We start from the raw sequence: 25,077 nt of genomic DNA on the forward strand, positions 1-25,077 counted from the left end.
CAGCTTTTTCATATTCATCACAATGAATTAAAATGTCCGAACAGATCTGCCCAGCATGCGATTTCATCACTCGTTCTGAAAAGATGGTCTGTTGATCCAGTGATGTCATCGTTGAGCTTCTGGTTATCATGCGGATGGCCCAGGTTGAAAACCTCTTTGGGGAGCTGATACTCCAGGCTTTAAAAGAGCATTTCCCATGTCGGCCCAGCTCCCTGCTTCTTCAGTGGTAATAGATGCTGAAGGCGTGGAGGATGTAGAGCAGGGAGGTGATAAAGGCAAATAACTGGAAGAGTCCGGGGAGTTACTTCCTTAGGGATGCCTGCTCCCAACCCACAGAGGCCCTCAGCTGCTGGGAGGCCCTTGTTCTGACCCTGCCTCATCCCCTCCCTGCCCCAGCCCTGCCTGGCTTAAGGGCGGCAACCACTGGCCAGCCTCTCCATCCTCCTTGAAACGCTCCATCCCCATGTCCCACTGTGACTGTGCAGCGTCCCTCTCATCTGCAGACGTGTGCTCCTCTACCTGGCCATAAAGTGGGTCCATCTCCATCCCTGCCCTGGACACTTTCCCCTCTTCTTTCTCTCTCTGTGTCTGTCTCTCTTGCTGTCTGGTTCTGGGCACTCTCCCCCCACCCACCTGCAGCCACTGTCTGTGCTCTGATGACAAGTTTCACTCACTGGTCCAGAAATCAAATCTGCGCACCCACCTCTCAGCCCCTCAGAGCCTCAGAGGCCCCACGACCTCTCTGTGGTCCAAACTGAACTCCTGGGATTTCCTCACAAGCTCAGTCGGCCCCAGGAACCTCATCTCATCCAGCTACCCAAGCCACAAACCTGTGATCCCTCCCACCCCTCCCTCCCCAGGGGTCCCTCCCCAACCCGCCACGTCCAAAGCCATCCCCAGAGTCGCCCAACTGCACTGCCTGAAGATGTCCTGGCGCAGCTGACGACTACAGCCTCACTTCAACCCCTGTCCACTCACACTCTGTTCCATTCATTCCTTCATCCAACAAATGTCTTGTAAGCGCCTGTTGTGCTTCAAGAGCAACTGTGGCAATAATGCTGCACAAAATCCAGAAACTCCTGTCCTCCTAGAGCTTACATTTCAGTGGCAGAAGCGGAAAATAAGCAAGATAAACCAGTAGAGTGGTATGGAAGGTGGGGCTAAGCGCGCAGGAGAAAACAAAGCAGGAAGGGGACAGGGAAGGAACGGCCTCACCCAGAAGGAGATGGAGCTGCGGTGCTTGCCCTGGGGCCAAGGCCAAGGCGAGAGCGGGTCCAGGGGCAGCAAGGAGACAGATGTGGCTGGAACAGCAGAGCAAGGGCGAGCAGCCGGGCTGCGGGGTGCAGAGTGGTGCTGGGCCAGGAACGGGAGGAAGCAGACAGGCCGGAAAGGCAGCCAAAGTCCCCTGAGGCCGCCCTCGTGGGTCACCTCATCCTTCTTACAGTGGGGTCAGGACCCTGCGCCACACCCCTTCCTCCTGCTGCCTGATCCCTGTGGGAGTCCCCGACTGACACAGGACCTTTCCGGTCACAGCGACAGGTGGGGGTGGACTGGGACCCAGCCTGGGTATTAGACCTTCCTGGGAAGGTGTAAGGAAGGTTAGGCGGCTCCAGAGGTGAAATTCCCCAGCTGTGAGCCAGCTGCCACATGAGGGCGCCATCCCACCAAGAGAGGAAGGAGGCTGCCTCGCGGGGACTGGAAAGGCCGGGCCCTGCTGGCCTAGAGTCTCCGGTCCCAGTGGACCTAAAGTCCAGGAGTCCTGCTCGTCCCATGACTCGCCTGGACCACCTTGCCTCGGATTCCGTCAGCCAATATGTTACCCTGTGCACGTCTGTCATTGAAATAAAAGGACACGGGAACTTGAGCCATGCTGAGGAATTCCGGCTCCGTTCCAGCAGCCATGGGAGTCACTGAGGAATTTTCAATAAGAGATGTGTGTTTTGGAAAAGCATATTCTGAGGGTAGCGTAGTGGGTGTAAGGGGGCAAGAAAACCAGAGACGAGAGATGACACCTGAACTTGGGCTTGGTACCCTGCAAGCTTGGGCACACCTGACTGCGTGCGCGTGCGTGTGCGTGCACACACAGACACACACACACACACACACACACAGACACACACACCTCCTCCTATCCTGCAAGGCTTCTTCTGCCTGAGGGCTCAGGAACATCTGTTCTGCGGGAGACAGAATTAAGCCTCTTGCATTTCCCTCCATGGTGGCTGCTGTCATGTCCTTGTCCAGCACTCACCGAGGCTGCAGTGTTTATGTAGTAGTTTTTCAGGTCCTTGGTCTCAGACACGATCGTGGCATGTACTTGTAAGACGGCGGCACTCATGTACAGGATGCCAGTGGTCCCGTGGTACAGGCTGTCCTGGAAAGATGGAGCAGAGGCCATGGCCACAGTCACGCGGACACGCGAGCAGGTAACTCTTTCCTCTTTGACTACGTAGCTGGGAAGAGGGGGCAAAGGAGACTAGCTTGCTCCCGAAACTCCTGCTTTTTTCTTTTGCAGTGTTTCTAATGAAATTTCTATGTGGTGAACAATAGTGGATTAATATACTGCAATAATAATACCTGTATGAACATCCATTTATTGAGTGCTTCTTCCCAGCCAAGCTCTAGGCTAAGCCTTTTCCCCATTTATCTCACTTAACCTTGTCAACTATGAGGTCGGTACTATTTATCGTTAGTGCCATTCTGAGGAAAGAGAAGTTCAAGGTTAAAGTCAGTGAATAAAAGCTGAGCCAGGATTTGAGCCCAGGCCACGTTAACGCCAAGCCTGTGCTCCTAACCATTAGTGTTATGAAGACCTGCTGTGTGCTGGGCGCTGTCCTAACAATATACACATGTGTCATTTCATCTTCGCAGCTAATTTCATGAGGCTGCTACTATTAACATCTCCACTTTACAGATGAGAAAACTGAGGCCGAGCTGACACACGGCAGAGTCAGGCTAATCTGACTCTAGACTTCAATTTTTGGACCTCTATGCTAAACTCTCAGCAGAGTTTTCGATACCACTAGGACGCCATAGTTATCAATTCTGGGAGAAATGTCATAATAGGTAAATCGGCATTTTGCAGCCCCTAAAGAACATTCATCAGTAGATGAAAGAAAGCATTAAGAGAAAAAGTTGATGGGGTAAGGTTGTCACAGAGGGACCACCAGTCACTGTGTGTGATGTGACTTGAAGCCACTTAAGAAGCGTTCTTGCCAGAAAGGTTTAACCCATCTTCAGTTTAGCCTATAGATGCTAACTTCCAGCTTACAGAAAATTCAGGGACTAGACGAGCAAATCAAATCACACCAGGAAGAAGCAAACAAACCCAAAATGTGGGACCTTCTACAGGACACCTGACCACCCAGTTTCTTCAGCAAGTCCCCGTCAGGGAGAATCATTCTAGATTAAAAGTACCCAAGAACCATCACTACCAAGTGCAAGTGGGCGTGGTGAGGACCCCGATTCAAACAGGCTAACTGCAAAAAGACGTTTCAGCTACAATGGGGGAAACCTGAATGTGACCTGCGTCTTTGATGATACCGAGGAATTATTGTTAACTTTATGTAAGTGTGATAATATAAGAAAATTTGTGTATTTTTTGGAGGTATACTGACGTGTGTGGAATGGAATGACATGATGTTTGGGGTTTGCTTTAAAATTCTTCAGGGGGAAAAATAAAGGCTAGGTGAAGCAAGTGTGATAAAATCTTGAAAATTCTGGAATCTGGGTTATGGTTACCTGAGGGCCCATAAAATAATCCTCCCTACTTTTTGTATATGTTTTGACTTGTTCAATATAGAAAAACTTTCAGTGGTTATCGAGATGATGGGATGAAACAAATTTAACAACATAATATTAAACGAAAGACTCTACACCCAAGATTATTGGGTTCAGTGCGATTTATACATTTTGCATAAAATTTGCCGGGAATATGGAAGAATGAATTGTGATAGGTGATTGTGGTAGGGTCTTGAGATTGGGGTGAGTCTTTTTCTATGGCCTTTCCTTCAATGCTGCTCCAATGATTTTACCATAAATTAAATCTAGAGGGAAAACGCTTCCAGATGCATTTGCTGCAGGAGCAGACAGGCCATGGATATTCCCTAATGAGGGAGGCAATGGGGGGAATACAGTGAAGGATGGACTCTGGCAGAGAAAAGCTTTCATTCCGACCTAATAGTAAACACATTCAAACAAAAAGTGGCGGTTCCCTAGGGCAGGGGTCCCCAGCCCCTGTTAGGAACTGGGCCTCACAGCAGGAGGTGAGGGGCGGGGGGAGTGAGCAAAGATTCATCTGCCGCTCCCGATTGCTCCCCACAGCTCCCCATCTCTCCCATTACCGCCTGAACCATTGCTCGAATCACCGCCTGAAGCACCTGCCCACCCCCACCCCGGTCCGTGGAAAAATTGACTTCCATAAAACCGGTCCCTGGTGCCAAAAAGGTTGGGGACCGCTGCCCTAGGGGCCCAGGCCAGGAAAGGTCTCTGGTTCTCCTTCCCGCCCAGAGGGCCTGTTGTCCTCACCACACCCAGGACATTGGCCTGGGAGGAGCCTGAGGGCCTGGGTCGCTCTCACTTGTTCTTACCAGGATTTTCCAGGACTCGATTCTTTTGTAAAATCCCAACACATAAGACAAGAGGAACATCAGGGAGATGAGGAATGAGGTGAGCGAGACGTACATCACCCATCCTTGTAGCAGTGGGTTTGCTACCTGGGTGGCGGCCACCAGGATCCAGACCCAGCACCCAAATATCTGTAAGAGAAAACCACAGAAGAAGGGGCTTTATTGGCTGGTGTGGGGCACGTTTCCCTTTGCAGGTCACCTCTCTCCTCCTCTGGCTCTGGTTAAACGCTCTTCAGGTGGAGTTAGGTGGGATTCAAGAGGGAAATGGGGAAGGAAGGCTGGCCCCTGAGTCAGAGTAAATTTTGTTAGGAAATACACCTGGTTAACACAGAAGTTTCCAATGGAAGGACTTGGCTAAATTTGGGCTGTGGATGTGTCTTCTTGGCCCAAACAGTGTTGGCATATAGAGTTTTTGAAACATTTCTTCGTAAGTTGCCAACATTTAAAACGGGGTATTTCACACGAAAAATTCAGATTTCAGACATTTTCTTGAGAAATCCATAGTTCTGGCCACAGTGAACCCATTTCCCAGGCCAGAGTAGCCTGAAACCAGTTGTGACTGGCTCTTTAAAAAGGACCTGGAGTTCTCAGTGGATCACATCCCCAACCTTCCCGATCCCTATGCCATTGTGTGGCACATTTCCAGTTGCTCACTTGCACTGTGGAATAATATTCTCCTTCTGGCTCCCTTCGTCCACTGACAGTGTCTGCCTGGCCCTGTGGATATTTGGTTTGGAGCCTCCTGTCTATAGTATCTGACGCCCTGGAGTCAGTTAGCAGCTGGGCAATACAGTTCCATTTAAATCACCTCTCAACTCTGTCTAGCCACTTATTATCCCTTTGGCGGAAAAGCCAAAACTTTTTCCTGTTGCCTCGGGTTCTGCATTTGTTTGCTTTGGGGCTGGGCTTGCAGCCATGTTGGTGAGCCCAGGGAGGAACTAAATGTCCACCAGACAGCACATTCAGTTAGAGACCTGGAGGACAAGGGTTTACATGTACATGAGCACCAAGGAGTTTTGTTCTTGGTTTGTCTCCTCTCCTTCCTGGCCCTCCTTAGAATGTCCTGGCGAGTCTCCTGGGTTCCCCCTTGTTACATCTGTGCTTTTAAGCACCACATGGGCTGGCGATCCCAGGAACCCAGTGCAGGGCATTTGTCTCTCTGCAGCCTTCAGCCCTGCATGCCAGCTTGATGTCTCTACTTGGACATCTCTCTGCACTTGTATGACCCCGGAGAGCAAGTGCCTCATTACAATTTGCACCCTAGGCACCCCACTTGCCTCACCCTACTCCTGGCCCTCCCCCTCAAGCGTTTCAAGTCTAACAGGTACAAAATCTGAACTCATTGCCATTCCCCAATTCCTTGAAAACCCTCATCAGCACCTCCTGAGAATGAGCCTTCTGAGGAAGAGAGTTATGGGATTGGGAACGCGTGTACAGTGGCCTCCAAAGATAACGTTCTATTTCTTTCACTTCATAGAAGGTACATGGGAGTATATCTTTTATTAAGTAATACAATAATTCTGAAAAAGAAGAATCTGTTGGACTATGAGACCACTGGAGATTCGGAGTGATGGGAAACAGGGAGCCAAGGATGTCTCTTGGGTTTGTGGTTTGGAGGATTCACACTACTAGATTTAAAAAAATTTTTTCTCTAGAGTTACAGCACTCAAAATAGTTGTCAGTGCAGGTGACTCACATTTCTGTCCATCTCAGGAGAAAGCTCATCCCCTTCCCTAGTTCTATTGCCTTTTCACACAAATTTTATTTAAAATTTTTTTTACTTAAAACAATTCTTTTATTTTACTTTTTGGCTGTGTTGGGTCTTCTTTGCTGCTCACGGGCTTTCTCTAGTTGTGGCGAGTGGGGGCTACTCTTTGTTGCGGTGTGCGGGCTTCTCTTTGCCATGGCTTCTCTTGTTGCGGAACATGAGCTCTAGGTATGCGGGCTTCATTAGTTGTGGCACGCGGGCTCAGTAGTTGTGGCTTGCGGGCTTAGTTGCTCCACGGCAAGTGGGATCTTCCTGGACCAGGGTTAGAAGCTGTGTCCCCTGCATTGGCAGGTGGATTCTTAACCACTGCACCACCAGGGAAGTCGCTCACATAAATTTTAGAATCAGGTTGTCAATATCTATAATATGTATCTGATGGGATTTCGATTGTGTTAAATCTATAGATCAATTTGGGGAGACTTGAAATCTTTACTATGATGAGTCTTCCACTCCATGAACATGGTATGCCTCTCCAATGATTAAGATGTTCTTTGACATCTTTTATCAACGTTTTGTAGTTTTTAGCAGACAGATACTGTACACATTTTCTTATAGTTACACGTAAGTATTTTATTTTGGGGGAGCTATTGTAAATAGTGTTGTTTTTTTAAATTTCCATTTCCCAATTTTTCCTTGCTAGCAGATAGAAATATGATTGACTTTTTGTTTGTCAATATTGTATCCTGCAACTTGCTAAACTCACGTATTACTTTAAGGAGGGTTTTGGTTTTTGAGGGGGAGGATGTTATTTGGTAGGTTCCTTGGGACTTTCTATGTGTCTCATTAGATTTTAATCTTTATGATTACTAATAATATTGATTCTATTTTCATATGTTTCATGTATTTCTTCTTCTGTGCAATTTTTTATTGTTGTTTTTTAATTGGTTACATATTTCTTACAGATGTGTCTTTTTTTTAATTGATTCATAGGAATTCTTCCTAATAGTGTGGATCTCATTAACTGTTATAAATATGGCAGATATATTCTGCCAGCATATGTCTCTCACATTTTTTTCTGTTTTGTTATACTTGTTCATTTGTTTTATTTTTTAGATTCCACATATAAATGAAGTCATACAGTATTTGTCTTTCTCTGCTTTATTTCACTAAGGATAATACCCTCCAGGTCCACCCATGTTGTCACAAATGACAATATTTTATTCCTTTTTATGGCTGAGTAATATTCCATTGTGTGTATATACCACATCTTCTTTATCCATTCATCTGTTGATGGACACTCAGGTTGCTTCCATATCTTGGCTGCTATAAATAGCACTGCTACGAACACTGAGGTGCATATATCTTCTTGATTAGTGTTTTTGCTTTCTTTGGATAAACACCCAGGAGTGGAATTGCTGGATCATATAGTAGTTCTATTTTTAATTATTTGAAGAACCTCCATATTGTTTTCCATAGTGGCCGCACCAATTTATGTCTCACATTTTATGATGTCTTTTGGTGAACTGAGTTCTTGATTTTAAAGTAATTGAATATGTTAATCTTTTCTTTTATAGACTGTGCTTTTTCAGTCAAGTTTAAGATTGCCTTAAGAAATGAAGATATTCTTGCATCTCTGATATTCTTCTGGGATCACTTTCTTTCTTCCTGCAATACAATTGTTAGTAGCTTCTTTAGGAAAGGTCAGATGGCAGCAGTCAGTTTGTCAGAAAACTGTCCTTATTTCCCCCCTGACAATTATTTCCTTAGAAGGTATTTTCCCACGGTGTTCTACATCTTTCCATAGTATTCCATTTTGCTCCAGCTTCATTGCTGCTGTGGAATCTGTCTTAGGTATATGGATGCTTTTAGAGTCTTCCTGCTGTCTCTGGTGTTCTGCAGTTTGTGCAATAATGGTACAGGGCGTTGAGGTGTCGCGTATGTTTTCATTAATTTTGCTTGGTATTTATTTTATATTCAATATCTGATGATTCCATTGTCTTTGTCTTGGTAGCCTGATTCTCTAGTTTGTGGCTTCTGTTAACTTTCATTCCTGTTCACTTTTTCCCTCCCATGTTTATTGAAGTTTGATTGTGATCACGACTGTGGGTGTAGCTCAGTTCTGAATGATGCTCTTGGAGACTTTCTGGATAAACAACTCCACTTACTTTTGTCCAGCTCGGCTGAAAGATATGCAGCTTTCAGGTCCTGCTTTTCTGGGACTAGAGTTCTCATCTTACAAATAAACAATATCGTTCCCACTGCCATTGTCCTGGAGAGGAAAAGTACGTTTGAATTTATGGAGAATTCTCAGGTTCTTCTGAAGAGAAAGGCACCAGGAGGAGAAGCCAGAATAGACCAGGGAGTTGACAACAAGTCACAGCTTCCTAGGCTCTTGTAGGGCTGGGCAACACCCCCGGAAGCCTGGCCGCCTCTGAAAGCACCAGCTCTGGGAGCACATCTCCCCAGACCTCAACAAACAATCCCCAAGTGAATTTTGGAAGTCCTAGGCTGGGCCTGGGACTGCCAGTGAGTGAGCCAGGGCTGCCCTGTCCTGAGGAGGGACCGATGCAGGATGAGAGCCGCTGTCCCCAGGCTCTTGCCTGTTGATCCCAGTGACCGGGGAGCTGATGCTTCAGGGAGGTGCCAGGGCTTGGCTTGTGGGTACCCGCCAAGCACCTTCCCCACCAAGCCATGGGAAGTGCATAAAGATGCTGGCCCACCGCCAGTACCCGAACAATGCCGGCTATTAGCGGGAATAGCATTCGGGAGTCAGTGACTGCACCAGAACCTGTAAAATTTTAGTCTCACTTGAGACCTCCGAGGACAGAGAACGGTCTGTGCCATTCACCGCCGTATTCCTAGTTCCCAGCACAGGGCCTGGAACGAAGAAGGTGGAAAGGGTATCAAAGAGCATTCTTTCAACTGACTCAGTGATAAGCCCACCACCGCCTCACATTCACTAGGGGCTTTACAGTTTATAAAATGCACTCACTCAGACGGCCTCGTTTCTGTACAGCAATTCTCACTCCCTTGGGCTTTTCTAAGACCAGACAGCTGCCACTTGACACCTGCCGCCACTTACTGGCAGCTCACCTGTGCCAGGCCCCGGGGAGCGGGCGAGTGTGCCTCAGCCCCAGCCGGCCTGTCAGTGCTGGCAAAGGGGTCCCCGCCCAGCTCCTGCGATCAGAGGCCACCCTGGGCAGACACTGCTGCATGCACCAGTCTACATGTCCCCACTTCATTCTCACCACAGTCTGTGAGGTGCTGCTGCCCCGGAGGGGACTGAGGTCTGAGGCCACGCAGGGCACAGGGTAGGGCACCTGTGCTGTCTTGCCTCACAACCAGATTTCACACCCTAAAGGTAGGGCCTCTGAGCATTTGGGAATCTACTCAAATTGCACGGCAATCTTCTTGGCGTAAAGCTTGCATAATCCATAATCAACATTACAAAGAGGAATGTTATTTACTTTTTATTTCCACACCCTCTACCTTCTGAATAGTTGAAGGGACCAGGGCCAAGGACAAGCTCCAGGTGAACTGAAACCCAGTGGAGTTTGTTATCCTGTTTCTGTTTCAAGCAGCCTAGGTTGGATTCGTTACAAGGAAGGCAATTTCGAGTACGTGTCTTGACTTTTTTTTTTAACTTATATTTAGCTTTCCAAATTTTCTTTGGCAACCTAAACTGCTGTCTCCTTTTAATCCTCATTTTATATTTCTCAAGAGCAGGAGATATTTTTAGATGTTTGGGGCTGGCCTTCAACTCAGAAGAATATTTTATTAGAGGCAGACATTTTGAGCAAGTGTATTTCAAATACAATTCTGGCCAATTCTTAAGCCTGTTCCTTAAGAACAAACACAGATTACTCATCTATGCATTTTCTTTTTTTTTTTTTTTTTTGCGGTACGCGGGCTTCTCACTGTTGTGGCCTCTCCCGTTGCGGAGCACAGGCTCCGGACGCGCAGGCTCAGCGGCCACGGCTCACGGGCCCAGCCGCTCCGCGGCACGTGGGATATTCCCGGACCGGGGCACGAACCCGCGTCCCCTGCATCGGCAGGCGGACTCTCAACCACTGCGCCACCAGGGAAGCCCCATCTATGCATTTTCTAAAGGCTGAACCTAAACTGGAAAGGATCACTTAAGGGAGGACAGAGCTTAACAAGAAGTTTATTAATTACTCATTCTTCTCTAGAACATGGAGAATAGCTCCCTCACGTTTAGAGAGCTAAAGAACTAGAGGATGAGAACTGGGGTAACAGCACCCAGATGGGAGCGATAGCTGATTCCATGTCTAGGGTGAGAAGCTGGGCATGATACCTCATCACAGCAGGTAGCAAAGGCTTCTGGGGTTAGGTCAGAAGGATTCAGAAGGCTCCTGCTGGCCAAAGATGGGACAATTGGACCTCTAAATAAATATAATAACTACTATGGGATTGGACTATATCAACCAAGTCGCAAGTCATGAGTTGAAAATGATACTCTTTAAAAAGCCCTACTTTGGTCACTTTTGGAGGATGTTTATTATTTTGGAAGGCAGCTATGTTCACCACTATACCGCCAATAATTATTATTTTGAAAAATGCTTAACAAAGGAAAAGAATTAAGCCAAAAATATGGCATAAGGGTACCTAGATTCCTGAGTCTTAACCCTCAGAGCAGCGCCCCGAGTCTTGCTACTCCCGGAACCATCCGGGGACTCGGAGGAAGCCCCAAGGTCTGGATCCTGCCCCAGAGATTCTGATGGAACTGGTGAGGGAGGCTGCGCTGTTAAAAGATCCCCAGGTGATGCAGCCAGGACTGAGAACCCCCAAAGCCCCTCTCTGCTTCCAGGCTCATCCGCTTCAGTTCATGAGACAGGAAGCATCAATGTTCCTGGATTCGAATCCCACCTCTGCCTGTTGGGCAGGTTATTTAACTCATCCATGCGTCCATGGATCAATGTCCTGGTCCATCAAACAGAGGAGGTGGGGATGGCTTCTCTCTCCTGGTTTCTGTGAAAACTAGATGAGTTTCTCTGGGACAGGGTGAGTGTTGAGTAACCATTTGTGGCCATGTTATTAGCTATAATGAGATTGGAGGGAATCTTCCCCGAGGAAGACCCAGAAGTGGAAAACTCCAAGGCCAGCCTTCCTGAGGGATGGGAAGTTCACTTCTGTCAGAGCTGGAAGACTAACCAGTGGGGTGAGTGAGCACATTTAGCGGGCGCAGACCCTTTTACGGAGTTGATGAAAGCCTTGGTCACCTAGAAAAATGTACCGATGTACGTGCACGATTTTTGTCTACAAATCTTGGGACTCACAGACCCTCAAAGCCCACCTGCAGCCCCCAGGTTGAAGTCAATTGCCATTGCCATCGCCAGGTTAAATAACGGTGCTGTCAGCCAATCTACTATTTTGACAATATTGATCAAGACATTAAATGCACATAGGGTTCGACCCAGTAATTTCACTTTTTGGAATTTGGCCTATAAATCATGCACACGCACAAAATGATGAATGCATAAGGTTGTTTATTAAAGCCTTGCTGCAGAAATAGAGACATAGATGTAGAGAACAAACGTATGGACACCAAGGGGGGGAAAGTGATGTCAGGGGTGGTGGTGGTGGGATGAACTGGGAGATTGGGATTGGCATATGTATACACTAATATGTGTAAAATAGATAACTAATAAGAACCTGCTGTATAAAACATAAATACATAAGATAAAATTTAAAAATTCAACCCCCCTCCCCCCAAAAAAGCCTCGCTGGCTACAGAAAGATAAAGAAACATCCCAAATGTTCATTCAGACGGGGCTAGTGAACACAATTATGTCTGCACAATGGAATGTTCAGCGCGCCCAGTGTGCCATGATTTATATAGAAAAAGAGGAAAATGTATGTGTGTGCGCTTGTGTATTATGTGTATCTGTTTGTAGATGCACAGAATGTTTCTGGAATGAGACTCCATAAACCAATCAGTGCCCTGGCCTCCTGGGAGGAAAATTTCTTGGCTCAGGGACAGGGTTGGGAAGGTTTAAACTAATCCAAATCACCAACATATACACTGAAAAAGAAAGAAGAAAGACGCTGTGCTGGATGATGGATGCTCGTTTCAAAAGTCAAAAGATTTTGTAGCAACATGGATGGTCATACTGAGTGAAGTAAGTCAGAGAAAGACAAATATCATATGATACCGCTTATATGTGGAATCTAAAAACTTGGTACAAATGAAGTTATTTACAAAACAGGAAGAGAGTCACAGATGTAGAAAACAAACTGATGGTTAGCAGGGGTGAAAGGGAGGAGAGGGATAAACTGGGAGATTGGGAGTGACATATACACACTATTATATATAAAATAGATAACTAATAAGGACAGCACAGGGAACTCTACTCAATACTCAGTAATGACCTATGTGGGAAAAGAATCTAAAAAAATTTTTTAAAAGAGTGTATATAGGTGTATGTATAACTGATTCACTTTGCTGTACACCTGAAACTAACACAATATTGCAAATCAACTATACTCCAATAAAAATTTTTAAAAGAAGATTTTGAATGGGAGAGACAAAAAGAGAATTGCCTTTCCTTTGGGGAGAATTGCCTTTACTTTGATCTGTACACCTGGACAGAGCAGCAGAGAGCTGAGGGGCCTCCGAAGGGCCCATGCAGGGGCTGGGCTGCCACAGGGCAGTGAACTTCACACCCTGAGAGCTTCTGAAGACAGAGCTGCCCTAGGGATGACCCCATGTGAGGGGGGTAGGAGGAGCCAGAAGACACCTGGCTCAGGTCTGTACCTGGGCTCCTGGCTGCACCTGGCAGGTGTGGTCCAGGTGGGGCAGACCAGGTGCTGAGACCCAGGAAGAGATGCTGGCGATACTACAGGTGATACTACAGGTGGCAGGTTTTTCTGCATAGCTGGGCGGTATTTCAGCCTGGCCGGTCCACTCACCACCAGCACTGCATTCCTTTTCTTACCACTTGCCTTAATATCTTCATGAAGCGTTCACGGCCCCTCCTTCCCTTTCCTGGTACTCGGGTGAACGCAGACTGTACCACGAAGCCTCAGAAAATGCAGGCTGGGAGGAAAAGGCCTGACTCAAGACGGGGAGGCCCAGGAGGTCAGCAGTGCCAAGTGCACTGGGGGCTCTCACCCATTCTGATGGCCCGGGAGGAACGGGCTCCGTGAAGGACAAGTTCTGGCCTTGTCCACGGTGGGAACCAGAACTCCCTGAGGGCTCCCTCTGATGCTGAGGTGTCTCGAGATGAAGAAAATGATTGTCCCTCACATTCAGGTGTCCATGGCCCACGTTGTGTGAGTCCAGGGTCTTTTGGCCATTGCTTACCCCCCTCCCCTTTAAAAAAAACTGTGGTAAAACACGCTGAACAAAATTTACCATTTAAACCATTTTTAAGTGTACAGTTCAGTGGTATTAAGTGCATTCCTGTCGTTGTGTAACCATCTCCACCGTCCATCCATCTCCAGAATACTTTTCTTCTGGCAAAGCTGACACCCTGCACCCATTCAACAATAACTTACTACTTCCCCCCTCCCCCAAACCCTGGCAACCATCCTTCTTTCGTCCCTATAAATGTGACTCCTCTAAGTACCTCATATGTGTGGAATCACAGAGTATTTGTTCTTTTGTGTCTGACTTATTTCACTCAGCGTATCGTCCTCAAGGTTCATCCCTGTTGTCAGAATTTCCTTCCTTTTTAAGGCTGAATAATATTCCATTATACCATGTACCTATTTTGTTATCCATTCATCCATCGATGGACACGTGGGCTGCTTCCACCTTTTGGTTCTTGTGAGTAGGGCTACTGTGAACATGAACGTACAACTACCCGTTTGATGCACCTCCTTTAAACGGGAAAAATAAGAGGGGATGCATCCAGGGGCTGCACTTTGGACCCCATCGGGCAATTCTGGTGCAAATGCCCGAGAGACACAGCTCCTTTGAACAGAGCACCCTCTGTTTGTGCCACTGTGGCCAGAGCACGCGTCCCTCGGGAGTTTGGTACCGTCCACTCAAAATGCCTTAACTCCAGGGCGATTTTAATGGCTTAAACGGCATGCCAGGAATTAGATCTGTTATTATTTTTCAACCCTAATATTTTAAATTGATTGTAAAAATAATGTTAACAGCAAAGGAATTTTTTAGTATGTTTCTTCCCAGGCCTAGTGCTGGTGTATACATATTCTTTATAAAGTTGTAAATCATAGTGAACATACATTTTGTATTCAACTTTTCATATTTTTCTATTTTGCTACGTGGCTCAATAATACAGTCGATTCTTGTCGTTCAAGGTAGTTCTGTAAAGTTGCCCTCAGCACTGGCAAATTTCGTTGTGAATCGTGAAGCATTGCTCCTGGGAAGATACAGAGCTAGGTTCCTGTGAGATTGTGGTCACAATATTTTCATCAACTGATCAACACATAACTTTGTTTTATGTGTGTTTCTGTTTAAAGACACCTTATTTTAATATATACTGTTGATCCATTAACATTGAGCTCTCAGCCAACAGCTCTATAACTATAAGCTTATCTAACACGTATTTTCTACGTAAGGCAAATCACTGCCTTGTCAAACTCAGGAACGCTAGAAATAAGTTCAGCAGAGGACTTGGGGCTATTTTAAACAGCAAAATCACCAACCAAAAGCACAAAAATATGCATGACATGGCACTAAACAGACCTGGGAAAGGACCTTGTTTACAGTATGAGCTGTAAGAAGGCAGCTATCAACCTCAGGTTTACCGTGTGTGTCTCAAATTTGTGACTTAAATGTTTTTCCACCCTGCACATGTCCTCAAATGACAGTGACAACACTACAAGTATTGATTTGGGGGTTACACATACATTTTAGTAAGTGAATTTGCAAATGCAGGATCCGTGAGTAATGAGGCGTGACTATACTTTCAATGCCACCATTACATTCCATCAAGTTGATAAAACTTCATCTACTCAATAAGGCCCCAGGGCAAGGAGGTTGGATGTTTCTAGCTTTTCCCTGTTATAGATGATGCCACAGTAAATAACACTGCAGAGATAGTTGTCTTTTTAAAATTCTTTCTGTGGAGTAAATTGCCCAACTGGGCGTACTGGTGGGTGGCGTGGGGAGAGGGAGGATGTAGTGGGTGACTTTCCAACATGCGTTAGGTTCAACGCATCCCTTGGCTGGGACACATATGTGACTGCCCTGGCCAGTGAGATGCAAGCCTTCTGGGGACTCCTGGGAAGGGCTACTTCCTGCCTCAGTGATGAGACAGTTCCACTCTTACTCTGGCCATGGCTGTGTCTGGTATTAGGCCTGGAGCGATGATGAAAAAGAGGAGAGAGAGAAGGAAAGATGGATCCACAGCTGCACTGTCAAAGAACCAGCCCAGGCAGAGCCTGCCTAACTTCGGGCTTCCCGGGACATGAGATTGTCTACTTCCCTTCTGCTGGAGCCGGTCTGAGCCAGCGACAGCTCTTGTCATAGCCCTGCTGAGGACGTGGGATGCGAGTCTGCACACATCACCCACACCCCTCACCCCCTCACTGGCTCCCCGTGACCCCCAGGCCACACTCGGCCACCACCCAGCAGGCTCTGCCTGTGCCAGCCTCCCTGAGGCCGCTGCAGTGACTCCAGCACCGGGCCTTCCAAATGCGGGCTGAGATCTGTTAGTGGGTGTTGAAGTCCATCTAGTCACCACCAGCATTAAGAGGTTAAGTAGACTAGCAGCAACGTGGATGGACCTAGAGATGATCATACTAAGTGAAGGAAGTCAGACAGAGAAAGACAAATACCATATGATGTCACTTATGTGTGGAATCTAAAATATGACACAAATGAACTTACTACAAAACAGAAGCAGACTCACAGACATAGAAAGCAAACCTACGGTTACTAAAGGGGGAAAGGGGGGAGGGATAAATTAGGAGTTTAGGATTAACAGATACACACTACTATATATAAAATAGATAAACAACAAGGACCTATTGTCTAGCACAGGAAACTATATTCAATACTTGTAATGACCTACAACGGAAAAGAATCTGAAAAAAATATATACGTATAACTGAATCACTTCGCTGTATACCCGAGACTAACACAACGTTGTAAATCAACTATACTTCAATCAAAAGTAGCTTGAAAAAAAAAAAAAAAAGTAGCTTGTTTTGAAAAAAAAGTTAAGTAGACTAGAAGAAAAACTACAGTGCATTGTCCATAGACAGGGAAATACTGTTTCCTGAATCTTTTGTTTCAGTTACACACACACACACATACACACACACACACACGAAGTTGCCATGAAAATACATTTCTTCAGTGCATCACGGTCAGCTGTGGAAACCCCAGCTCTAGCTGCCTCTGTCCCTCTCCACAGTCCCTCCCTGCACTGTGCCAGCGGGCGGACACTCAAAGCCCTGGCAGCCGCTGCGGCCGGAGCCCCATCCTGCGTCCTGGGGGGCCACGTTGAGGCCTGTGTGGGAAGCGTGAGCCATTGACAGGGATGGAGAGGGGACGGCGGGTTGTCAGACACGCGGGGGAGTCCTGGAACGTCCCCTACCTGCGGTGACGGCACTTAGCATAAGGGCACGGCGGCCTCCACAGCTCGGGGGCGGGGGTGGGGGGGGTGCCCAGCCTCTTCCAGGCCGCACCCCGCCCCTCCGTGGGGTCAGGCACCCCTCAGCAGTCCTCCCCCGGCTGCAGGCCTCCCTGTGGGCAGCGCAGGGCCCCCAGTGCCCACGTGGGTCCTCTTTAGCACCCACGAGGCCACTCCCATCTCCACATCTGGGGCCCCCAGCCTGTGAGGATCTCTGGGCTGGCAGGTCACTTCCTCTGACCCGGGAGGAAACCGGTTCTGAGAGGCGGAGCGACTTCCCCGTGGGGGCGTGGCCGGCCCGGGCTGCCATCCCGGTCCCCCAGGCCCCCCAGGCCCCCCAGGCCACCGGCAGTGCGTGGAAGCGCTACGCTCCATAATTCAACCCAGGACCCTTGCATACACCAGCCGCTCCGTCCTGACTCCCCGAGTGAGAATTTTCTCTCTGTGGCTTTAAGGTGAGCAGGAAGTTGCTGGCCCAGGCCCCTTGGCCTCCGCGTGAGGACCCCTGTTTTATTCGGTCCACCCCAGGAACAATGGTGCGGGCCAGCGCTCCGCCCCCGGCAGAAGAAGTCATATCCGCACCCCTGGTACCCACAAGGGCTCGCAAGACTGGGCTGGCCGCGCGCCAGGAAATCAGCCCCTGCCCTGGGGTGTGAGCCTGGGAGGGGCAGGATGCCGCTGGGAGGGGCTGGTGAGTCAGCAGCCAGGCCACCTCTGCTTTCCTCCCCCCGCCCCCCCATCGGCTTCCTCCCCCCGACATCGGCTTCCTCCCCCAGGACCGCGCCCGCCCATTCAGACACCCACCCCCACTGGACCCGCTTCTCAGGGACTCAGCAGTCCAGGTTTACGATGTAACATAAACTAAGATAATAAAAACCTTCTTATTACTCTAAAGTCTAAAGGGCTTAAAAAAACAAACAAAAACCTAAGCATTTTAGGGGCAAATTTGTTTCCTTTTTAAAAAAAATTTGAGCACCTTAGAAAAGTTAGAAAGTACAGAAAAGATATAAAGAAGCAGGATAAATACATCCCGCTCCCCCCAGTGGTCCCCATTTCCCAGGCCTCCCCCCTGGTCTCTCCCTCCTTGGCTCCCACTATGTTTATTAACCTTGGCTCCCTTCACACGTCCCCAGGAAGTCCCCAGATGAGCCCTGGAATTGGGCTCAGGGGAGGGCCCCACCTTCTCCTTCCCTCAGGAACCGCAGACATCCTGTGACTCGTGGCCATGTTCCTGCCCTTCACCAGGCACCGAGGACCCACTCACTCTAGTTCCAGTTGACTTGCTCAGCTTGCCCTTCCCCTGCTTGTCTAAGACCAGACCCTCGAGGGCAGGGACCAGACCAATTGTCACCTCCTCCAGGAAGCCTCTCCTGACTACTCCTCCCCAGTCCCTGAGCTCCTGGATGCAGGACTCTGACCTGTGGTCTTTGCGTCCCCGATGTGGGGCACGGAGCCTGGCATGAAGCAGGTGTGCAGCACGTGCTATTGATCCACTCAAGAGGCAGGTGGCGGCTTGCTGGACTCTCCCCTCTTGGCAGCGCAGTCTCATCTTCCTGGGCCTGATTCCCACACAGGTGGCAGTACCTGACGCCTTCTGGGCCAGCCACTGGCCCAGCCACGGACTGGCATTTATGCCAGGAGCCGGGACCACATGGGGACAAACACCCATCTGTTTCATCCTCACGCATTTCCTACTCCATCACCTCCTGGGCCCTAGAAATTCTCTAGGTCGGGAGCACCTCCCCTGGGAGAGCAGCTGGGCTTCCCTGGAAAGATTTTCCAACCCCCTTCCTCCTCCCTCAGCATGTAGGAAGGACTGGGCAAGAACGTTGTTGAGTGAATACATGGGATTTAAGTGGGGCCGACTTCTTTCCTTACAGCTTGATTTTATATATTTGTTAACGTCTCAGACCTAGGAAGTCTTAGTCTGAACAAGCAAATATCTAATCCCTAATCCAAACTCTTTAAGCATGCCAAGCCCTCACCCCGAGGGAGCTTGTCCTGACAACTTCTCTAGCTGCAGGAGCCTTTGACAAGTGAGGCTGTGCACCCCTGCTCTTTACCGTTTCCTATCTTGCGATGCTCTTCAATGTTGGTGCATCACTCCGTTAAGACAGGGTCCAGGATTTACCATATCCCTCTTATTATTACCTTTTTATTCTTGTATCCCCCTGAAGGCAAAGCATGGGGCTAGAGCAATAGTAGAATCTCAGCAAATATTTCTTGGTTTACAACTGGGATTTGCTCACAAGAGACCCACGCTTTCTAGTAAGAGGTCCAGACGACCACCAGCAATAACATAGCATGGGCTCACATTTCTAGAACAGTTGTTACTGAAACCCCAGAGCGGTCTTAGGAGATCTTTGCTGCTGCTGCCCCATTGTTGAGGCTCAGAGTGGTCAAGTAACCTGCCCAGGGTCTCACAGCCATTAGGCGGCAGAGTCAGGCTTACCCCTCCCAACTGACTCTATTTTACTGAACCTGAACAGCACAGGGGGAGGGGCGGGGGGCCTCCCAGGGTAAGGGCTGGGCCTGGGGCCAGGAAGCCAAAACGGGTCCAGGCAACTGGGGAGGTTGACATCCGACTCCTGTCCACACGGCGCCTCCCGTTCTTCTCAGGATACTTGCTCTTCCCAGCTCCACACTTATTTACCTTCCCTTTGCCCCGTCCTCCCGCCCTGTCGCAGCTTTCCTGGGCCCTCCTTGGGCATCACTGCGTTGGGTTGGGTCTCAGTGGTGCCCTGGCCATGAAGGCTGTTGGCCCCTGGTCCTGCAGGGGCTGGGCAAGGTCAGGGGCGTGGCCGGGGACCAGGTGTGGAATGAAGGGAAAGACAGACGCCACAAAGATGAAGTAAAGCTGGGGCAAATTGAGTTTACTTTTACTGCTTCTCAGAAGTATGGAGAATTGAAAAGGGAGCAGAGGGAAACAAGAGAAAGGATTTTTCCTTTTGGAAAACTCAACTTCTAAAGAAGTGTTATAACAAAGGGGTGGTACCTGCCCTAAACGAGGCCCAAGATGAGCCCTAATTCCCTCTCTCAGCCCCACACAGCTGACTGACGGTTCTGGGACTCAGTAAGCTCTCAAACAGGCTTTTACATATAAACAGAGTAGAAAAAGAAACAGGCTGAAATGAAGGGGAAGCTGGGGATCTGGATAAGATGTAAAGGTGAGCTTCCCCAGCGGGAAGGTTCTGGAATGAGCTTCTAGGGTGGTCAGAGTATTTCCTTCTGACCACTGTGTGTGGGCAAATTAAAAAGCTGAAAGCATCAAACACCAGAGTGTCCACATTGACTCTCCTTTTAACTGGCTGACTCTCTAGAAACCTTCTTAGCTGTTTCTTTGTCATTAGTCAAGTATCTAATTAATACTAGTGAAAAGGTTGAAAGTTAAAAGACTTCCTTGGACTCTTATTTACAGAGCTGCCCCTCAGCTGTCGTCACCAGGGCCAGCTGTGTGTCCACCTTTCATCTTGTAAAAACTCACAGCGGGCAGGTAATGGTCACGTGATCCCGGCCCCAGGCCGGCCATCCACACGCTGTTTGCTCTGAAGAGCCCGGCAGTGGGGCTGTGAGTCACCTGGTCCCCAGCCCGTGGGGCACTGGTACCAGCAGGCTCCCACACTCACTGAGGAAAGGAGGGAATAAACAATGTCTGCTCACTGAATGAAGGAGAAAATAAACGACATCTGTTCTCACCTTAAAATGCACTGATTCAAAGGCTCCTCACGCTTGGAGCTTACGTTTTGAAATTAACATTGTTCTCAGATGAGAAATCTGAATTCAACTGTAAACCAAACAAAATACAAACTTTAATGTTAAAATCTCCAAAGTCTTATCCGTTGCCGGTGGGAATGTAAAATGGCCCAGCCGCTCTGGAAAACAGTTTGTCTGTTTCTTAATAAGAGTGAAGCAGACACTTTATTATACATACAACCCAGCAATCACACTCACTCTGGCATTTCCCCAGAGACGTGAAAATTACATCCACCCAATAACCTATATGAGAAAAGAATCTAAAAAAGAATGAATAAATGTATATGCCACAACTACTGAAGCCGGCGCGCCTAGAGCCCGTGCTCCACAACAAGAGAATCCACCACAATGAGAAGCCCGTGCACCTCAACGAAGAGTAGCCCCCGCTCGCCGCAACCAGAGAAAGCCCGCGCGCAGCAACAAAGACCCAACGCAGCCAAAAATAAAAATAAATTTATAGAAAAAGAAATTATAGGGATGGAAGTAATAGTCTCCAGGGGTGAGAGAGAGTGAAGGAAGACAAGATGGGGTGACTATAAAACAGAAGGAGGAGGGGAGATCTTCACGATGATGGAACGGTTCTGTGTCTTGGTGGTAGGGGTTACGTAAATCTACACGTGTGAGAAAATGGCATGGAAGTAGAGACAGAGCTTAAGAATGTCGGCTCCCTGGTGTCATACATATTGTAAGAGAGAGTTATTACAAAAGGTGTGACTAACAGGAAGAGGCTGGGGGAAGGGTGTGGGAGGCCTCTCGGAACTATCTTTGCAACTCCCTATCAATCTATAACTATGACAAAGGTTTGAAAATGTGCATTTTAATGTTAAAAACTCTAAAATAAAGCCACTTAGGCAAAGATCGTTAACAGCAGGCTGTGGGGAGCAGAGCTGGTAGGGAACACGCAGAGCCCCTGGTGTCTGGGCTATCCTAGTCTGTCATCATCATTGATACAAAAGAGCTGGAGGCTGTTGGCAGCGGGGGGGCTGGCGTGAGGCCTCAGGGGAGCCCTCTGCTCTCCCTGTGTTTTGGGGCCCTCGTTTTATAAGAAGACCCTCTCTGTCTTAGGAAACAGTGGCTGGAGGAAGCTGTGCCTGCAGTCAACCCCGATGTACACCCTGGCCACCCCCATCATGGACCACATCTGAATCCAGGTTATAGATTTTGCTTTCTCTGCCCCTTTTTGCTGGCCTGAGCTCCCAGTTTGAGAATCTACCTCTCTGGACTCATGGCCTTAGAAAAGCATACGCCTGTCCCTGATGCCTTAGGCCCCCCAGACTGAGAATCTGGGACCCCCCCAAAACCTGGGGCTCTGTGGTCAGCCCCATGGGTGGCAGCAGGCAGCATACCCAGGCAGCCGGGGACAGAGGGGCTTCTGCTAGGCTTAGCCTGCACTCTTCTCTCCAGCCCAGCACATCTCCTGCTCATGGGGATCAGAATCAACCAGCAGGGAGTTCCCCGGTGGTCCAGTGGTTAGGACTCTGCGCTTCCACTTAAGGGGGCACAGGCTCGATCCCTGGTTAGGGAACTAAGATCCCGCAGGCCGCGCCACGCGGTTAAAAAAAAAAAAAAAAGAATTAACCACCAACTGGACATTCTCCCGTCCTCTCCCATTTCCCTTCCCATCCGCACCCCAGATATGATGCGCACTTGGTCCTATATTCCATGCTGGGAACGCTCATTTAAGGAGAAAGCAGGTGCAGAAGAGCATGTACTGAATAAACCATTAAATATATACTCACGTGTGTATAAATACGCGTATACATGGATTATAATTCTTCCCGTATTTTCTAAGCGTTGAGCAATGAACAAGGGTTACTTACGAATTAAAACTGAAGTTGTAATGAGGAAACATCCGACAAGGCCAAATGGAAGGACATTGTACAAAATAACTGATCAGTATTTTCAAAAGTCTCAAGACAAAGATGGAGGGAATCGGCCCAGATCAAAGTAGATGAAGGAGTTACAGCCACCAAATGACATGCAGAATTCTGAACTGGATCCTGGACCAGGAAAAGGACATTTGTGGGGAATTCAGCATAGTCTGAACGAGGTTCATTAGAACAGTGGATAGCATGGGATCAGTGTTAATTCCCTGATTTTGACAGTTGTACTATGTAAGAAAATGTGGCCCTTAAGGGAAGCTGAGTAGAGAGTATATGGGAACACTGTTCTACTGTTACTAGCGTTGCTATAAATCTAAAATGATTTCAAAAGAAAAAGAAATGAACGATATGGAACCAGTGACATCATCCCACCCCCTGAGATCCTCAAGGCCCCAGAGCCCAGCATAACAAAGCACTTTTCTTCCCCGCCGGGGAATTCTGCTGCAGGAGCCCAGCGTCCTGGGGCTGCGGGCACCAGATGGCCCTTCTCACGACCACCGGTACTTTCCTGACTCCTGAAGCCCCATCCCTCCAGCCTACTGCCTGCCAGCCTCTCCTGGGGTCCAGGCCTTTCCCTCTCCTGCCCCCCAGCCTGGAAATCCAGCCTGTCCTTTGAGGTCCAACTGCAAAGTCGCCTCCTCAGTGACAGGCCCGGACCCCTCTCCGAGGTGACAAGGTCGGATGGCCTCTCCTTGCTGGTGTCACAGCGCAGGACCTTCACCCCCTCAAGCACCGTCTGACTGTAGCGAGGAAGTGCTTGCGGGCCTCTGTCCAGCAGACAGGGAACCTGGGAGGGCATGGGTCCTGTCGCCGGTGGCTGGTGTGACTGACATAGAGCATGTGCTCCATAAAAAGGGGAGGAGTCGACCCCGACCCTGGCCATTCTTGTGGCTGTTCCGAGGCGAGGGGCACACCTGGTCCAGAGAACTCACAGGAGCGCTGAGATGCCATCAGTCTGGCGGGATGCCCTGACTTGTATCCCACTAGGGGCCAGGCCTGGCAGAAACCTGCTTCTTGGGTGGGGTTTCAGCTGGAGCCACCCAAACGTGGGGCCCACCCTGGCTGGCTTCCCTTTCTTTCTTTCTTTCTTTTTTTTAAGGCAGTGCCACAGGGCATGCAGGATCTTAGTTCCCCAACCAGGGATCGAACCCGAGCCCCCTGCAGTGGAAGCGCGGAGTCCTAACCACTGGACCACCAGGGAACTCCCAGGCTTAGCTTTCTTGTTGCCATCAATGGGCTCCCTTTAGCCAGTTTGCCAAAAGATCACTCAATCAGGCCAGCCTTCCAGGCAGATGACAGGGTGACAGGGCCGTCAGTTCCAACTGGAAGTTGGAAACACTTTCTGTCTTTTTCTCCCTGCCCAGGGCCAGCACTGCCAAACTCAGAGTCGGTAAGAAAATATCACCCACAAACTAGATATTTCAGAAGGTGCTCGAAAAGCAAAAGAAACTTCTCTGCCCTAAATTGTTCACCAGACTTGTGATCCCCGTCAGTGAAAGGTACATGGTGACAGCCGGCTCGGAGCGGACTCAAATTCTGTTGAATACTCTGGACCCAGCAAGGATTGGGGCTCCATTTCAGCTGCAGGGACCCGGAGAGGAAAGCAGTGACAGGTCGTTGAGAGCACCCAGGGCATCTCACACGACTGTTCTATGGCAGATGTTATCATAAGCAACTTCCCACACAACTCCAAGTTCAAGGTTAGCTGACGTGACAATTAAGAAAATCTTGGAAGAGCTGCTCTCAGAAGGAAAGACAGAGTGCCCCCGTTGTGAACTTTAGAAAAGCACAAACAACAAGTAGTTGGAGAAAAGAAACCACATAATAAAAGTCCGTTCCCAACATCTTCCTGAGGACCCAGGATACTTTAGCAGTTCGCCCACACCTCCGATCACCAGGTCGCCTGCCCAGTTACCCCAGTGGGTTTCATTTGGGGAGCAGGTGACCCACCCATACTGCAGAAGCCCAGAGGTGCTCAGGGAAGGATTAGGGGACACCCAGCCTGGAGCCCCATGGGGGAGACTGGAGGCCACGGAAGCTCTGGCCTTGGAGCTCCTTCCCCAGGGAGCTGCTTCCAGCTCCAGGCCGGCATCTCCCAGCCCCCGCTTTATGCAGGTAGCCCCCACGGCCCCACTCACCAGCTCGGGCAAGAAGAAGGCGTAGGGGATGGTGAAGAACAGCACGATCCCCGAGGGCACTTCGGGCTGGGAGTAGCTGGTGGGAGGTGGGTCGCGGGAGGCCATGCTCTCACCCACTGCCTGGCGCCCTGGCTCCACAGCCCGTGCCCGCAGCCCTTCAAATATCACCTCCTGCCCGACACACCCATCAGAGGACGTTGCCTGGAAGGAAAAAAAAAAAAAAAAACCGTTCCAGCCCAGCAGGTCCTTCCACTGGCTCCAGCCAAGAGAATCCTCAGTGAAATGTGGTTTGTGCATCAGACAGGCTTCGCCCAGGCTGGGGCAGAGTCGCTAAGGAAGGAGAGCCGGAGCCTCTTCCTAGACTTTTCCTCCTAAGGAAGTTTTGAATCCCAGGCATGC

General features: G+C 48.9%; 1 protein-coding gene across 2 annotated transcripts; it reads right to left on the reverse strand.

Moving 5' to 3' along the window:
* Positions 1-220: 220 nt before the first annotated feature.
* On the reverse strand, positions 221-24,783 carry LOC136133998 (MAL-like protein). Of its 2 annotated transcripts, XM_065891432.1 has the most exons (4): positions 24,679-24,783; positions 4,587-4,754; positions 2,249-2,371; positions 221-283 (listed from the first exon to the last, which is right to left on the reverse strand). In XM_065891432.1, exons 1-4 carry the CDS (start codon positions 24,781-24,783, stop codon positions 221-223), a joined length of 459 nt encoding a protein of 152 aa, XP_065747504.1. The 2 variants fall into 2 exon arrangements, with proteins under 2 accessions (XP_065747504.1, XP_065747505.1); XM_065891433.1 differs by lacking the exon at positions 2,249-2,371.
* Between the last annotated feature and the right edge of the window lie 294 nt (positions 24,784-25,077).

This window comes from Phocoena phocoena, chromosome 14 (genome assembly GCF_963924675.1).
Source record: "Phocoena phocoena chromosome 14, mPhoPho1.1, whole genome shotgun sequence".
NCBI lineage: Eukaryota > Metazoa > Chordata > Mammalia > Artiodactyla > Phocoenidae > Phocoena > Phocoena phocoena.